The 15,642-nt window shown below is 30.2% G+C and overlaps 5 protein-coding genes across 11 annotated transcripts in view; 3 read left to right on the forward strand and 2 right to left on the reverse strand.

The window, feature by feature from the left end:
* LOC108689431 (DNA polymerase theta) overlaps positions 1–667 on the reverse strand; it is a 10,792-nt gene extending 10,125 nt beyond the window's left edge. The window contains 1 exon segment of the mRNA XM_018196189.1: positions 20–667. Coding sequence (XP_018051678.1) covers positions 20–667 — 648 coding nt within the window.
* Positions 668–1,083: 416 nt separating this feature from the next.
* LOC108689402 (integrator complex subunit 8) lies at positions 1,084–6,315 on the forward strand. The gene is made up of 12 exons (XM_018196155.1): positions 1,084–1,278; positions 1,607–2,024; positions 2,123–2,360; positions 2,438–2,674; positions 2,751–2,996; positions 3,238–3,487; positions 3,590–4,000; positions 4,066–4,320; positions 4,608–4,857; positions 5,041–5,159; positions 5,287–5,636; positions 5,794–6,315. Exons 1-12 carry the CDS (start codon positions 1,161–1,163, stop codon positions 5,911–5,913), a joined length of 3,012 nt encoding a protein of 1,003 aa, XP_018051644.1. The 5' UTR covers positions 1,084–1,160; the 3' UTR covers positions 5,914–6,315.
* Positions 6,316–7,207: 892 nt separating this feature from the next.
* LOC108689433 (probable signal peptidase complex subunit 2) lies at positions 7,208–8,849 on the forward strand. The gene is made up of 3 exons (XM_018196191.1): positions 7,208–7,348; positions 7,803–8,107; positions 8,327–8,849. The coding sequence occupies exons 1-3, from the start codon at positions 7,328–7,330 to the stop codon at positions 8,568–8,570; spliced, it is 570 nt and encodes a 189-aa protein (XP_018051680.1). The 5' UTR covers positions 7,208–7,327; the 3' UTR covers positions 8,571–8,849.
* A 955-nt stretch (positions 8,850–9,804) lies between these two features.
* LOC108689401 (N-alpha-acetyltransferase 20) lies at positions 9,805–11,246 on the forward strand. The gene is made up of 6 exons (XM_018196154.1): positions 9,805–10,024; positions 10,116–10,140; positions 10,446–10,536; positions 10,630–10,759; positions 10,840–10,976; positions 11,051–11,246. The coding sequence occupies exons 1-6, from the start codon at positions 9,972–9,974 to the stop codon at positions 11,134–11,136; spliced, it is 522 nt and encodes a 173-aa protein (XP_018051643.1). The 5' UTR covers positions 9,805–9,971; the 3' UTR covers positions 11,137–11,246.
* Positions 11,247–13,780: 2,534 nt separating this feature from the next.
* LOC108689543 (uncharacterized protein CG43867) overlaps positions 13,781–15,642 on the reverse strand; it is a 76,407-nt gene continuing 74,545 nt past the window's right edge. For all 7 annotated transcript variants that reach the window (XM_018196342.1, XM_018196345.1, XM_018196343.1 and 4 more), the window contains 5 exons: positions 15,344–15,480; positions 15,105–15,234; positions 14,725–14,934; positions 14,515–14,650; positions 13,781–14,145 (listed from right to left, as the gene is read on the reverse strand). In XM_018196342.1, coding sequence (XP_018051831.1) covers positions 14,081–14,145; positions 14,515–14,650; positions 14,725–14,934; positions 15,105–15,234; positions 15,344–15,480 — 678 coding nt within the window. In that variant the 3' untranslated portion in view covers positions 13,781–14,080. The remainder of the gene's footprint in view (positions 14,146–14,514; positions 14,651–14,724; positions 14,935–15,104; positions 15,235–15,343; positions 15,481–15,642) is intronic.

A 15,642-nucleotide genomic window follows, 5' to 3' on the forward strand; every position in this document is an offset into this window, starting at 1 on the left:
TATATATATATATAAATACTTGTAGAATATTTGGCGGCAAACCCCACGATGCTAATTTACAACGATCCTGAGTGCCAATAGGTGGAGACAAAATAATAAATTCCGAATTTTCTTCATCATATGCAGAATTAACAGCTGATAATCTGGTGACATCACTGCTACTTGTTGCTTTTTGTGTGTTATTAGAAGACTTATTTTTATAAAAACTCTGAGTATTAAATTTTTCGCATTTCTTTGTACCGTTAGTTATGTCAAGACGATGTTTCTCCTTCAAATTGGAATCAACATTTTCGTTGTTTGTTCTACGAGGACTCCGTTTTTTTTGGGACAGTAAGCTGTTTCCTTTCGAAGCACTGAAGGCCGGGGATAAATTCCTTCTGCTGTTGGCTTCGGAAAATAAAATACTATCCTCAAAATACTTCACAGGATCGAACATTTTCTTTTCTTTTTTTCTTTTTGTATCAGAATCAGCCGACTTTAATTTATCCACATTGCTCTGCGTGTTCGCGAATTCTGACAGCAGCGAGTTTGACTTAAAATATTCACCAAGATCACTAATATTTTCTTCCTGCAATTCTTGGATTTCTTCAGTTTGCTTTTGTAAAATTTGATGCTTTTTTTCAATGTTTATGCAAGCAAGTAAAGTGTCATCGCCGAAAGACTGCATAATTCCTTCGTTCTGCAAGTCTCCCGGCGGATAACTGAGGCGATTTAAATAATTCTGAGAACAGTAGTGCCAAGCGAATGTTGCTATCAGTCCAACCTACGCCAATCGAGAAATCCCTATAAGTTTGTTGCGTCACATGTTCCTATCACAATTCCTAAATTACGGTCCATTTAATGCTATGAATATCGAAGTATTTTTTGATTGGTCAATTATTAAAATTCTTTCTTCTGATTGGTCAATCAAAAGCTTCAAAGCAGTGTAGCGTAAAATGGATCGCATTTCTATTGAGCGCATTCAGCGGATTTAACGCTCGCTGCTGTGATGATTTGAAATACCAACAACAGCGCTCACTTATAAGGAAGAAATATTCATTCTTCGTTCTTCATGATCTATGCTTTTGTTATGTTTGTGAAATACTACAGTATTTTACGAGTGTTTAAAACACAATATTAAATTAATTACTTGTCAACATATTCATGACAATATCGGAGTTATGGATGTGGATCTGCTCAGACCGGGCACCGTGCCGATCTCGCCAGACACGATACTGTGGTTTGAGTTTTTGCTGAACCCTTCGTTGCTGCAGAAACACTTATCAAAATCTTTCCCGGGTAAACAATTGTATAATGCTAACCGCATGGAATCGAAATATTTAGAAATAATGTTATTATTAGAAATAATGTTAGAATTATATTATTTCTGAAATATTTTATTAATAGAAATGTCTCGATTAATATTGTATTTAATAACTATTATATTTTAATATTCTAATATTAAATGTAATAATGTTGAATGACATACACATATTGTATATTTTATATATATTCGAAACATTTGTGATTTATTTAAGTAACATCAAATAAATAATGTTAATTAATAATAATAGTAATAATAATATTTTACATTAAATAAGACATATGTATGTATTATGATTTTTAGATCCATCACCTACGGACTTGATAATAAAATTTATGACCATTAATTCTGATCAAAAAGAAACAGAACCAAAAACAATTGATGTAGAATCAAATGATGTAAAGTCCAATGGTACAAACAAATGGACTCACAGGAATCTAGCATTAAAGATACTTTCTTTGAAAGTAGCGGCTTATCTCAAATGGGATCTGGATGTATTAGAAAAGAAGCTACCTCTGCCGATACAGTTGACATTATTACAAGATCTGTTTTATATTACTGCAGATGTTGCAGTAGAAATTCCTACAATTCCAGAATTTTTTATGGAAACAGCTTCTGACCAGCTTTTGTTTACATTGGTTTTATACTATAGATGGCATCTAAGAGCGATTATTTGTAGAGCTCTCAGCAATAAACAACCAAAACAACAATTACTTCATATGTAAGTTTTATATTTTTTTTATAATATATTATTGTAATACTTTGAAATGATTTTAATTTATTATGAGCTGTGAATAAAAAAATATTACCACAAATTAGACCAGGTACTCAGGAATCAACATATGTACCTCCTGGTATAGTAGATGATATTATTAGGAAATTAGAAACGCACATACCAAATAGTGTAAGTGCCCTAAATGATATTTTACAAATGATCGATATAAAACCAAAGGTTTTGTCTTTTGATACTTTCCAAATGCTGACAGAGGATAGTACGGAGATCAAACAAAATTGGGAAAATATGTACTTGGTAAACATAGATGAATTTAAATGTCAGGTACGAGAATTGCAAAAGCTGGATATTATTATCTTTGATGTTGAGAGGAAATAATGAAATAATGAATTATTTTTTAGATACATTATGATCTCGCAATGTTTCATTTATTGAGAGAAGATTATCAAGAAGCCAAACGCCATATTAAACAAGCAAAAGAGTTGTACAGTAGTTTTAATCCAGCAGAAAAATTAATGTATTGTAAAGTGCAGAAAGAATTTTTAGACGGCTGTTGTTTAGCATGTGAAGTACCACTAGAAGAAGTCACGCTTAGTCTAACGCAGCGTTTACACGCTTCTATCAAAGATCAATACACTGTAGGTATATTTTTATGCATTTATCACATATATATTTTTGAATAATGTATATTCATGATACATGCAAAATCTGCAGAATATATTGCAGATTTTGCAAGCAGATAATGTTTTTAGGGAGATACCACAAGTTTATAGAGATAATTTGGAACTAGACGTACAAGGTGGATTAGTTAATAGAAAATTTGTAGTCGCCCGCGATCTTTTGTTGCAAATAGAGTGTTTGAATCTGGTTAGAAAAATTCTTGACGATAGTATAATCTTGGGTGACTACATAACTGAAATTAAGGCAGCTGGTACGAAGGGTCTAGATGTTTTATTCTGGGTAAAATATCTTTTATTTACATTTTTGTAAATGCTTCTCCATTAAATTCTCTGATTACTGACAAAATAATTTGTTTTCTTTTAAATGATTGAAAATAAAAGTTTTTAGATTTTTTTATTATTCCATAAAATAATTTTCCTTATTTTTTTTTTTAGTATATATTAATTTAATACTAATTATTCATATAATTTAATAAAATGTTTTTTCTAAATTATTAATCACAAATTTTGTTATGTATTAGGCTTTAGATAATGTCCTGGATAAAGCAACAATTATGGATAAAAAACGAATTTCACGTTACTTTCTTTATCTTGTAAACACTGCTGATATAGAAGGACTTGCTTCAAAGTTATTCAACAATTCTTCCTATGCATCATTATTCGATGAAGCAGAACTCACAGTCCTTCAGCAAGCAACTATTTCTGATGAGGTGGAAATACCAGACTTGTTATTACATAACGATTGGGGGATTCCATCTGTATCATTTATACGTAAGTATAAACTATTATGAGAAAAATAAAAGAAGGTATCATTAAATATATTATTAAAATTTTAGTATATATGGACTACAATTTTTTTGTTAAAATTTATAGAAAAAGCAAGAATCGAAGTGTTTGAATTGGAACAAAAGTTGATAGAGTCATATGATTCTCATGTAATTCGTGAAACATTGATCCTGCTTGATGGGAAACATCGAATGAAACCGTTGTATCATGTAAATGGCTGTTGGGAGTTACCCATTCCATTGCAGAGTGTAGTAATGACACTTCCTAGGGGATTTCTCCAAGATTATTCATATGTTCTACTTGCGAAGAGTCGAGAGTTGGTAACTTCCAAAAATTTTGACGGCGCCATAGAGCTTCTCAAAGTATTGGATAAAGAATTGCAGGAACACGTAAAAAGTGGAGGCTCATTGATCTTTAAATTATGCAAATTAGTGAGTTGGGAATGCCTGCTTGTTGAGATATGGAAGTGTTTTCAAGCTTGGCCGACGACAAGCGTCTGTACGTACACGGAGAATTAAGAATTATAAAAAGAATAACGAATTTGTAATAATTCAATTTTTTAGGTGATGTGCAAAGTATGATTGTACGAAGTAAACAATGTCTTGGTGCATTACAAGCATCTGATCAGCTAATTCCGCGACAAGAAGTAATAGAATACTGTACGGTTTTTCTCCTAAATATAGCTGAGTGGGAATATCTTACTAGTTTGGAGAAGCGCTGGAATTACACTGAATTTGCAGCTGCCATTAGTAGTGTTTGCCAGGACATTGTTAAATACAAAGGAACTCGCAAATTTCCGCGAGACGCTTGGGATATGAGTGAGTATTTTTATTAAAGACATACACACACACACACACACACACACACACACACACACACACACACACACACACACACACACACACACACAAAACACACACACAGAATTTAAAAAAAAAAAAAGATTCATATTTTGAAATTTTTATTATTTATGTATTAAATTGATAATGCTAGATAAAGAAAATAATTTTCATATGCAGTAAATAATCCATTTGTTTTATGCTAAAAAAATAAGAAAATACATGATAAAATAAATTTTATCAAATAAAATCATATATTCTTTTAGTCTTAACAGCATTTGGTCCCACTAGAGATCAGTCACAGAAACGCAGCAGTAGTGGCAGTAATAGTGGAAGTTCTAGTTCGTCAAGAGATGTTGCTGCTAGTATTGCCCTTACACTTACTCGATTACGAGAGCCTATGGTTCTCACTGTAGTAATATCATTATTAGCTCGTTTGCGCAATATTTTACGTGATGAGTCGAGTCTAGAGTTACACACGCAGTATTTGTCTCTTTGGCCTGCCGGAGTACCAAAGTGGGTTTATTACAATATATTGTGTATTTATTGTAATAGTTCTTTTTAAACTTGTATAATATATATTACATATTTTTATAATAACAATTAAAAATTTAATTTTTAATATTACTATTGTATTTTGAATATTAGTAGTATATTCAATATCTTAAGTGATACCTATACAGAAATTAATATTTACAGCGCAAATTCGTATAACATCAGACATATTGGAGAATTATTATTCCAATTGTTGACGCAAGCTCTAAAATATTATCCTTGCAATGTGCCTTGGTTGAGACTGATGGGTGATCTTAATTTTGGTATGTTTTGTTTCAAATACTATAAATATAATAATATAAATATTATAATAATATACATATTTGTATTTTATTTATATATTACATTGCATTATATATAAAACTGTTAATAATTTACTCTTTTTTTTAGTTCTAAACTATTATGAAAGTGCAATGAGATATTATTTGGAGGCAATCATGATAGCCAGCGATTTATTTAGTCAACCTATCCCACGTACACAAATAGATGATCTTGTTTATAGAAGGATGATCAAATGTTGTGCTCATTTACAATGTTACACTCAGGCGGCTGTGTTGTGCCAATTTTTGGAGGAAGTAGATTATTCTTTGGCATTCAAAATGGCAGCTAGCGATCAGAAGAGCTGTGTCGCAGCTGATGCTATGGATGCATATTATCATTGTATTTGGGATACAACGATACTTGAGTATCTTATACAATTGCACACGAAGCGTGGAGAGCATCACAGAAAGCAACTCGCGGCAAGTAACTGAATCAAGTCAATATTAAATGTTACATAATTTTATAGTGACATAATTATAAATAACAATTAATCACTTTAAATAATTGGTTATCATAATCAATAGATCAATATATCTCTTTATAATTATTATTCTTTATAAAAATTTTATTTTGCAGATCAAAGTCATTGGTTTGTTAGAATTAAATTCTAACAATAACGAAGAGATCCAAAGAGAAGCGGCTAATATTCGTAAAGCTAAATTTTTGAGAGCGTTAGCGAAACAATATGTTTATTAAAAAGATTATCTGAGATTTTTTAAGAATTTATTATTTATACATACTGAATAGTACACTGCAATACGTATGTACATCCGTATGCGTTGTATATTTTTTACGTGTAAGTGTTCATTGTATTATAAAAAACAATATATATAAAATAAATATGGACCGATGCATCATCTAGTTTGTTAGATTTAAATTAGATTAAAAATTGATTTTTGTGATGTTAAGACAAATTTCTAATTAATAAATTTATAAATATTTATATGATAAATTTATAAATATTCACGACAGGCTGTTGAATAAAAAATATAAATACGAAATCTCTAAAGAACAGTCCCCTCAATCGATATTTGCTGATAACTTCGTGTAGGATAATTGAAACGTCGACTTCAGTCTGAAAACAATTTCAAACGTGTTAAGCCGATTCTATATTAGTTGCAAGCCGATTGCAAGTTTGTTGCGACAACCAATATGAAGTGTTGATTTCAAAATGTAAGCTTCAGATTGGCTGTCGCAACAAACTTGCGATCAGCTTACAACTAATGTAAAACCGGCTTTACGTGCGCTATAGATTTTCAGCACAGCCATATATCCTACGACTGCTAGGATTTCTATTGTAGACCCCGCATTAAGTGTAATCACTTCTGGTTGGATAACGAAAAAACATCCTTGATAACTGATTTCAAGGAGCAATATGAGTTTCGCCAAATTCGAGGAAAATGGGATTACTATATAACACGAAAAACATGAATAAATCAATAAAAAAAATATTAATAACATGAAAAATATTAATAAATTGATATTTACACACTTAGCAGAATACATACTGTTTGAACTATTGTCACCTTCATTTGTTCATTTGTTCTTTTTACTACAAACAATACCATTCTTCTGTAATTTTTAACTCTAATAACAATATTGATAACAATATTGAATACAATATGAACAATATTGATAATAACAATATTGAAGTCTTTTTCTTCGTTTTATTGGTCCTTGTTTCCGTGAACGGAGTAAACTTGGTCAGTCATACCTGTGTACAATCAAAGTCAGCAAACTTCCAAAAATTAATCGAGATAATACAATATCCAAACCGAAACACGTCCATCTCATCCGGTCTCTTGAGAGTTGAGACTTTGAAGTCGTTAGCGATTGGTTAGCGATTTGTCGTCAGTGTCATCACACGAATAGGAAACTGCAGAAAAGCGACGAATACTTGATTAACTTGACATTGGTGGTCAGCGTCATTTTTTTCTCCCACCTCTCTCGAGTCGCCAGTGATTTCTCGCTACATGAAGTCGCACCTTTAAAGCCACTAACAGCGATCGACGTATTAAATCAAGCCCGATTATTCGTGCATTCGTGCCAAATCGTGCGACGTGCATCCGAAGAGACGCGACGTGTATTTTGTTAAGAGGTTATAGTCGTGATGGGTGCAGCGGAGAATTCCGTACGTTTCTTATTCATAAAAAATCATTATCATTTGAAATGTCATTTTACGAACGTAAAATTATGCGTGCATTGCGACGAAAATAAATTGTGTAGAATCGCGCCGTTATTCACTTCGCCGACATTAAGGTCATTTGTGATGTTGCCACATATGGTTGAATATATTCCGGATAATTGAGATTATATTTTAATAGATCTCTCCTTAGTTGTACAATTGTTTCTAATGTACTTTAAATGCATTCACAATTCGCAAATTTTTGTAATTCAAATAAAATTTGTAATTTTTTAATTGGAGCAAGATGTATATTTTAATCAAAAATTTTTTTGTTTATATATATAATTTTTATTACAGTTTAACTACGTAACTTTTTTACAACTTTAATTTGTAATTTGTCTTTATATAAAATATATTTTCTTATTATATCAAAACAAAATAAAAGGCTTTTATTCTGTAGGTCATACAAATCAATAAGTGGGATGGCTCAGCCGTGAAAAATGCTTTGGATGATACAGTCAAGGAAGTACTCACCAAGAAATATAATTACATAGAAAATTTTTCTCTTCTTGATGGAAGATTGTTCCTCTGCGGAATTACTGTTACTATAGCTATCATAGCACTATTATGTGATTACTTATATCCATTCCCTGCTTCCAAGCCTGTTTTAATAGCTTGTGTCTCCTTCTATTTCCTTTTAATGGGACTCTTGACATTGTATACAACGTATAAAGAAAAAGGCATATTTATAGTTGCAATTCAAAGGTGAATTTATATATATGTTTGCAGTATATAATTTATGGAACTTCTTTCTATTTTTATTATTATGATACTTTTTATTTAAATCATTTGTCTTCTCTTTACATTTTACATCTTACTCATTTAAACTTATTTTTTAATATTAAAGCAGAAATTAATTACATTTCATGAATAGAAATACGGATTTGTAAAATTTTATGATCTCATAATTTCTTTCACTTTCAGAGATCCAGCAGGTTTCAATCCTGATATGATTTGGGAGGCAAGTTCGTATTTAAAAAAATATGATGATAAGTACAATCTGGTGTTGTCAGTTAAAAGTACATCAATGGGAATCTTTAATGAGACAAGTGTTACGAAATCCGTTGCGAATTTCATTGATGTTAATGGTGCAGTGATACCAGGATTAATAGAAACTGTAGTAACGAACATGCACGACAGTCTGACATCCCAACGGAAGGAGAAATAGCAATGTTCTGAGAAAAAACAGAGATAAACTAAAATCAATGTAAGCTTTTTTAACATAATTAAGTTTTTTTCCTATGAAATTTTGTTGTCCACAGTTTTTCGATGATGTTCTGAAATATATATATAATACACATGTCCAATTCAGTCCAATTTCTCATATAATGATATATGTAAATAACATAAAAATAAGAAGCTAAGTATTTTCATTTATGTATTGTAATTATTATACTCAATATCTGAAATTAGAATGGACATTAAAAATCTTTTGTTAGATAAACAAGTATTTATTATTTATTCCTATCCTGTATATGTAGAAGCCTGATATATTAATATCCGATATCGAAAAACTGGTTACAAATATATGAATAAAAATTTTAATTTTTACGGAATTTTTATTTATAAAATTTCTTGTCAGGATATATTCCAACAATTTGGACAAATTTTCGAGACTAATAAAGAATATGTTAATATTCTGATTCTTGCTATCTTTTATAACAATCTGTTTTAATAATTTTGACGATATTTTGAAACTTCCTTAAAAAAGATATTTCGAGATTCATGCTCTGCTATATACAATATTTTATAATTCTTATAATAATTCTTTTAACATTTCTAATAAATTTTTTTAAATGATTGTAACTGTTCTTACTTGAATAGTGAATGAATAATCGATTATTTGTAAAAAAAAAGCTATTATTTAAATACACGAAATTTTAAATCCATTGCAGTTCAATTGAGATGTAAATAATCTTGTCAGGATCGTCACTCCTATCTAGAGTTTACTCTGGTAAGAGTTAAGAGTATTCTACATAGAAGTCGTAGATAGTCGTGGAATCTTAAGTTAGGAAACCAACCAATCACAATTAAATATAAGGAGAATACTCGATTAGAATTGGCCAGTTTCCTATGAATCCTTAAGACTCCACGGCGTCTACGATTTCTGTAGAGGACCCTTTAAGATAGAGTTATTAATTTCAATCTATAACCTCAGAAACTGTATATTCCACGATACATGATTTCTGATAGGTTAAAATTCTTATTCTCTGTTCTCTGTTCCTTTTATTATGCAGAACCTCTTAGGACACCGAGTGATGGTTTTTTATTGGTTCCACTATATTCAGGGAACGAAAGTGACAGTAAAACAGTAAAATAGTTATTGTTTTCTTATTTTATCTTATATTCATGTTCTCCATTAATGGCGGACGCGCACGCGCGCGAGACAAGTGTCTCTTACCGCAGAACTCTACATCTTTCTACATCATGTTTTTCTGTACGGACCCTAGCAATCCTAGCATGAGCATGGGACAGTAGAAATTGTTCTAAATGTCTTTACTGATCTATTTTGAATTAAATTTTATCGACAAGTGAATAAAGTAAATTATTTCTTTAACAACTTTTGAAAATGACGACACTTAGACCCTTTACATGCAATGATTTGTTCAAATTTAATAACGTGTAAGTAATTTTGACAAGTTCTTCTAACCTAATATTCAGTTAAACAATTTTTCATTGTTGTCATTGTTATGATTATATATATTATTTTCAGGAATTTGGATCCACTCACAGAAACAGTATCCTTTCACTTAACATAAAATTAATAACATTATTAACATGTATTTTATAAATCTAAAATTATATTAATCATCATATAAATATTTGAGTTCTTAAAATAAGACGATAAATCTCAGAGAAAGATTATTTTAAAATCGTTTCATTTATGAATAATTTTATTTAAAATTATTTCATTTATAATAACGTTTTTTTTTTTTCAAAAACTTCTAATGGGAAACTAAAAAGTTTTTACATTATAAAATTACATTTTATCAATATAAAACTTTTTAATGTATATTCCTTGATCTTTTGCATTTCTACTTAGTATGGACTTTCATTTTATATGCATTATCTTTCACATTGGCCAGAATACATTCAAGTGGCAGAATCTCCAAGCGGTGAAATTATGGGTTACAGTAAGTTTATTTATTTCCAATATATTGTTGTGAATATAAAGTAAATTTTCATTTAACATTATTATTTAACATTATTATTTGAAATCATCAAAGTCATGGGGAAGGCTGAAGGTCATGGAGAAAATTGGCATGGTCATGTAACAGCCCTTACAGTTTCTCCTGATTACAGAAGGTTGGGTCTTGCTGCAATGTTGATGAAATATCTTGAGGACGTATCAGAAAAGTAAACTATAATTTATTATACCTAGTTAATTGTGATCTTATTGATATCTTTTATTACATATATATTTTTCTTTAAATTAGGAAACAGGCATATTTTGTGGATCTCTTTGTTAGAGTAAGCAACAAGGTGGCTATTACAATGTATCAACAATTAGGATACATTGTGTATAGGACAGTATTAGAATATTACAATGGCGATCCAGACGAAGATGCATATGGTACAGAGTTCTCTAGAAAATCTAAAATAAATTTATATATGTATGAGATATAACAGATATCATCTTATTTTTAGATATGAGAAAAGCCTTATCAAAAGATGTAAAAAAGAAATCTATGATTCCATTAACACATCCTGTGAGACCAGAAGAAGTGGATTGAAGCGTTTGAATTTCTTATATTGTCACAAAAACTGAAAAGTAAATTATATACAAATTGTCTGTACAAATTATAAAATTAACAAATATATAAGAAATAGATATAGTTAAAAATTTATTATTCTTGTTTATAATAACCTCTTTATATCATAAAACTTGTGGATGTCTTTTTATAGATGTCTTCTTTATCTTATCTCTTAAATGAATAGTTTGACAATCGCTATCGACTGTAAAATTGTATTAATGTGCAGTTTATTTATTTTTCTGTACAATAGTACAATGTTTTTCACTTGTCTCGCTCATACCTTTTCCATATGAATAAATAATAAATATAAATGTGAGATAGGCTCCGTAGAATCCGATTCACATAGAGCTTGATTGTATAAATTGCTAGCTCTCTTTGCCTATTTTGATTCTACTAATTTTTTAGAAACGCAAGTCCGTTCTGATGGTGATATTTACACGAATAAATGAGTATAATACGCGTACGATTCCTTTAACTATATCATGATACACAGGTGCTAATCACCTACGCACAATAGCATTCGATATATTATATAAAAAATTAAGGACAAAATGTCATTCTTGCATATCTTTGTACTGCTCTCAATAGTTTGAGGTTCGAATTATTCATACAAACATTCACAATGTGCTAAATGAAGCCGAGTACACGCGCATCTTAGTCCATCTAGATATTTAAAGATCGCGAAGATCTGAGGGATTTTCAAACGTCTTCCAGAGACCTTGCAGAGATCCTTCGAAAATCGAGACCCATTATTCCATTTTGAGACAGACGCAGAGTGGTGTAATTTCGAAAATTACAAAACCGTCGAAGTTTTGCACGTATTGCACGAAAGCCCTACTTTCAGCTCATAATTTGTAACCGCTAGAAGGAAGACGTTTACTAGTTACGTAGGACACGTCAAACGCGAGTACAAAACTTCTCTCCTTTCTCTCGCTTTCTCTCTGTGTGTGTGTGTGTGTGTGTGTGTGTGTGTGTGTGTGTGTGTGTGTGTGTATATTAGGTATGGGAAAAAGTTCGTGGCGTTTTTTTAATGCCATCTATCGGAAAAAACGCCACGAACTTTTTCCCACACCTAATATGTATGTATATAGACAACGTTATAATCGTTACATATGTTTTAATACACAATGTTGCACACATACTACGCGCAGGAACGTAACCTTAGTTATATTAAATAGTAAATTACGTTCCCAATTACATCTATTTGGTCGTGTACCTGTAAAAAGAAACCATATAATCGCTAACATCTTAAATAAATATCAGATATGAGACTAGTTGTTATCAAAGTTAATACGAGTATATCGGATTTTTTCTTTGTTGATCAATTTCACGAGTAGCCTCACATAAAAGAAGCAAATAATATTCGAAAATGAGAAAAGAGAAAAATAGACTGTCTCTCTTTTTTGTCAATGAGACAGTTCCGTTTTCAGGTCTATTTATTATCCTATAATTGTTAAAATAAAATAATCTTTTTTTTCTATACTGAATGCTTTCCTTCTTTGCTAATATCACAAAATCGAATTTAATTTCGAAATAAATTCAAATTATGAAATATACAAAATTTAAATTAAATTTAAATTCTCACATGAGACTCGAATCTCTATTAAGGATGTTCGACCTTAATTCGATCTTTGAGAAGATTCATTTTGAAAAGATAGGGCTTTTTAATCAATCTCCTCCTTTGCAATTTTGTTGTGAATCGTGTTTTAAGAATGAGTCGATCTTCAATTTTTCTCGATAGGAATATATTCGAAAAAACTATCCAATGCCTGATTACGCAATAAAACGTAAGTAATAAATGAATTGGCCAATCATAGTAGAAACCCTAAGATTTTAATTAAGCAGAAGCAAATCCAATATATTGATTTCTTATTGCTTAAGTTTCACTGTGTGCTATGATTTTTATAACAACACTAGTTATAAAGTCTCTACTAAATAAAATATTTTATTCAAAGTTGGTGAAAATTATGTTTTATTCTGGAAAAAAAAAAAATTTATTTTACTGTATAAATATTTCTGGATCAATCTTCAAGAGATCAATCTTTTTAATGCGATCTCTGTGAACTAATCTGTTGATCTAAGATCGATTCACAGATCGATTTTCAATATATGAATTATACATTCCTAATCTCATTTAAACCTAAATCAATTTGAATTTCAATTAAATTTATAAAAATTAATTTATTTTGACAAAATAAATTTATGTAAAACTTTTTGTCTGATAAAAGTAGAACAAAAACTTTTGAATAAAATTAAAAAGATTATGTTCCAGATTATAACAGCGATAATGTTCATATAAGCGTTCCGTTCGACATCGAAAATTGAGAAGAAACGCATCGCTGTGTCATTCGAGAGATATACTCCTAAACATTTAATAACTTTGATTAATATATACACGATACGATGTAAATACATCACTACGCAATATTTTATGCATTCTTTTTTGTTTCTGTTTTTAATTTGATATATAAATGCGTAGCAAAAGTCTCAGCTTGTTACTTACGTAGCCGCTGGATGAAACTATTCGATGTGTAATCGCACATACTAAATTAGGCAGTGTTACAGATCGATTTTAGTGTTCGATTCGATTTTAGCCGCTTTTTAATCACCAGTACGGTCGTTCGTAGTTAGCTCTTACGCTTATTATTAAATATTTACACAGATACATTCTTGTAAGCGTCGATATTAATTTACATGCACATACAAACGTAAACATGACAGGTTCGAACAGGTTTGCGATTTCTCGAGAAAAAAAAAAAACAACGCACCGCACATCGCAGTGTACGATACTAATACTGCACTGTTATGCTGCTTTTATATGATACAAACGACAAACAAAATATTCATCGCAATCAGATCTTGGTTCTAATCCAAGAAATATATTCTCATTGTCTTTCCAAAAAAATTAACGCGATGCGACATTTTAAGGTCTTTGGTGATCTGGCGTGGATTTTAATATATCAGGTTGAGTTGGAAGACAGCTTGAACCTGCAAAAAAAAATCATTAAACATTGTTTTTGTAAAATATTAGTTGGAGTTAATTGCTGACTAATAATATATAATCATTATTTCGTTATACAAAAACTAGTTAAAAATCTATCTATTAAATTCAATTTACAAAAATCATCTATTAAATTTAACTTTTGTTGCTTGTCTATCAAGATTAATTCTGAGAAGAGATCGATCATCAATATTTATGATACAAGGAACAATTAATCAAGAATGATTCTGAATCACAATATTTAATTTTGTTTATCAATCTTTATTTGTCAACTTTTATCAATCTTCGAAATAATCCAATATAATTATAATTTGACATAACATGTTTATAAAACAGATATCTCTTTTTTTACTGACCAGTCGCAGGTCTCAGAGTGGATTTGATAGATCGATGTGATCCATTGCGTGTTAGAGTATTCATTTGTGGAGTGCCCGGTAATGCGTGGCCCAGCGCGTTCATATAATCAGCGATCAATAATGTTATTTCCAAAATCTATAAAGGATGGATAAAATTAATATTTTTCTAAATTATTAATTTTCCACGAGAAGTTAGTCTATTATACGCACTTTGGGTTTAGAGAGTGCGAATAACAATTTTTGTTCAGCTGCACCCTCGTCCGGGCAAGCGACGAGCATAAAATCATCCAAACAGCCACCGAACGTTACTATATTCGCATAATTATACCGGCACATGACAGCCATTGTTTGTAATTCAAGCAACGTTACACTATCTTCAGAAACCGCTATCCAAACCGTCACAGGATCGCCTTGCTTCAACTATAAAGAAAATTATTTAAATAAACTCAAATCACATACGTATATAATATACGAAATATATTTTAATCTATTATTATGCAATTAATCTATTATTAATCATAGTTATAAAACCTATTTATAACCTAATTATAAATCCTACTTATAAAATATTTGTAATAACATCATTATACCTTTGCTTGATACAGGGTAGCTCCAAAGAAAGGCCACTTTCTGGTGCATGTAAGATATATACGAACACAATCTAATACGCTACGTCCTTTTAAAGCGATCCACTTTTCCTGTAGCTTCTCCTGCAATTCCCTGATGGAGTAAAAATAATTTGTTATAAAACAGTAAGAAATGTATAATTTAACGTAAAAATAAATATTCTCTTGATATTAAAAAAAAATTGAGTTTAGCGATTTTTCACCTCAATTGATCAGCGGTAATGTTGGCTCGATAGCGTAATGGATAAAATTTATCCAGAGCTTGGAGTACGAGATGATGTGGATTGCTTCCAGGGCCGCTTCCACGTGCTTTATCATTATTGTATTCTCCAAAATCAATCTGTGAAATTGATTAAATGATCAAGAATAATAAATTGATTCAATTATTCAATTATACTTTAATTATTTACTAATTAATAATTATTTAAAATAATTAATTTTACAATAACAATAAATATAATAAATTTATAATAATAAATATAATAAATTATAATAATATTAA

The sequence above is a fragment of the Atta colombica genome, unplaced genomic scaffold (assembly GCF_001594045.1).
Source record: "Atta colombica isolate Treedump-2 unplaced genomic scaffold, Acol1.0 scaffold27, whole genome shotgun sequence".
Classification (NCBI taxonomy): domain Eukaryota; kingdom Metazoa; phylum Arthropoda; class Insecta; order Hymenoptera; family Formicidae; genus Atta; species Atta colombica.